General features: G+C 42.1%; 1 protein-coding gene across 1 annotated transcript; it reads left to right on the plus strand.

The window, feature by feature from the left end:
- Nucleotides 1-49: 49 nt before the first annotated feature.
- Nucleotides 50-1,521, plus strand: Pmar_PMAR021163 (3-dehydroquinate synthase, putative; the record flags this gene model as incomplete). The annotated part of the gene is made up of 6 exons (XM_002766459.1): nucleotides 50-165; nucleotides 318-415; nucleotides 852-946; nucleotides 1,000-1,117; nucleotides 1,167-1,258; nucleotides 1,357-1,521. Coding segments are annotated over 6 exons (684 nt in total), but the record flags the coding sequence as incomplete, so codon positions are not given.
- Between the last annotated feature and the right edge of the window lie 333 nt (nucleotides 1,522-1,854).

Below are 1,854 nucleotides of genomic sequence, written 5' to 3' on the forward strand. Positions count from 1 at the left end.
TTAGGTCCGCCAAGTCCGTTCTGGTATTGCGGAGATCATCAAGGCTGGCATGTGCGCTCGCCCGGAGTTGTTCGCGGAGCTCGAGTCGTTATTGTCGAGCAAAGGCGTTGAAGGACTCGTCCAGGATTATGATGAGTTTAGGCATGTGATTGTTGCAGGAATTGAGTAAGTGAGGTTGCTGATTGCAACACTGGACTCTTACCAACCTAGTGATATGAAAAAACTAGTGAAAAATATATATTTTACGACTATTGCATTTCACCGCGTTTTACGCCACTTGACGTGAAATGTCATTGTGGTGGTGTTATTATTGACAGTTACAAGAGAAGTGTGGTAGAGGAGGATGAGAGGGACAAAGGCCTACGAAACGAGCTTAACTGGGGGCATACTGTCGGCCATGCTATCGAGGGAATGGGTAAGAGGAGTTTCAATGCCGAGTTGCAAGTGTACTCACCGTGTTGACCTCTGGATGTTGACGAGAAGCGAGGATTCATTTCATGGAAAAATGATTGAGTTTATGTTATCCAATTTTTTAATATTTGATCTCATAGTCTATTTATCATTAATTTTTTTCTCATAATTTTCTTGCCTTTTTATTTACTTGCTGGTGTTTTAGTTCTTTTCTTTAGTCTCTTTATTGAATTTTGAATATTTTATTATTTCTTTACTCTTTTTTCAAAAAATTTTATTACTTTTTTTATTTTTTTATTGAACTTGAATGTTTTATTACTCTTTTAGTCTTTTTTATTTCAAAAATTTTATTACTTTTTTTGTCTTTTTATTGAATTTCGAATATTTCCTTACTCTTTTTTTGTCTTTTTGTTGTTATTTCTACATAGAGTTTCTATCAGGTGTCACGGGACTGCATCACGGGGAATGTGTATCGATCGGAATGGTCTATGAAGCGATGGCACTGAGAGCTCAAGGGCAGCTTTCGAATATTGCCGTGAGTCGGGCCTAATCCGTATCTTACGTGCATGAACCTAAGATACTCTTTAGGCACAACGTTTGGAGAAAGTATTGAAGTGCTGTGATCTTCCCACAGTGCTGCCGCCTGGTGCAGAGGAGAATCGAGAGGAGCTTATGAGGCGTATGAAACGCGATAAGAAAAATAGAGGTGGCCAACGGAACTTGATATAACCGCTTATTGGTGGTTTCCCGTTCAGGCGGAGCGATACATGTTGTTGATGTGAGGGACATAGGAAGGTGTGAGGGCGACAGTAGGACGGTGCCTGTGCCTGACAGGATACTCAAACGGGTAAAAATCGGACGATTTTACACGGGTTAAAACGTCCAAGTTAGGGAGTTTTTGTCTCATACCACTCCTGGTTCAACTTGATGAATGAGTTGTCTCAGGTCTTGTCTTCTGCGGTGACCATCTCGGGATCAGCATTAGTGAAGTCTGGACAGAAGCTGGGTCCATCGGGTGGTGGAGTTTTGGAGCTCCCTGGTTCGAAGTCTATATCCAATAGGGCGCTGGTCTTGGCAGCTTTGGCTGAAAAGCCTGGAGGAAAGTGTCGGGTGAGTGGCTGGTCGTGGGATGGGATAGTAGTTGTTGTAGTGTGAGGGAAGATGCACATGATCAACTACGCGGGTCGGTGAGAATATGGAAATGCTGAGGAAATTCGGGGAGATCGTTGTTGGTTTTTATACCAGTTCTAGTCGAATAAGAGTATAAACTGGTATAGTTAGTGGAGATTCAATTCAATTGAAAAAACCGAACATATATGCCAGCACTTTGAGTCGTTGAGAACTGGCATGCAGTGACTCCGTATTAGCGTCATCTTGTTGGGAATATAGGCTCGCTTTCCTCAGCTGAGTTGAAAAGTTTCATCACAGATTATGGAAGTTCGG

This window comes from Perkinsus marinus (genome assembly GCF_000006405.1).
Source record: "Perkinsus marinus ATCC 50983 genomic scaffold scf_1104296972892, whole genome shotgun sequence".
Lineage (NCBI taxonomy): Eukaryota > Perkinsozoa > Perkinsida > Perkinsidae > Perkinsus > Perkinsus marinus.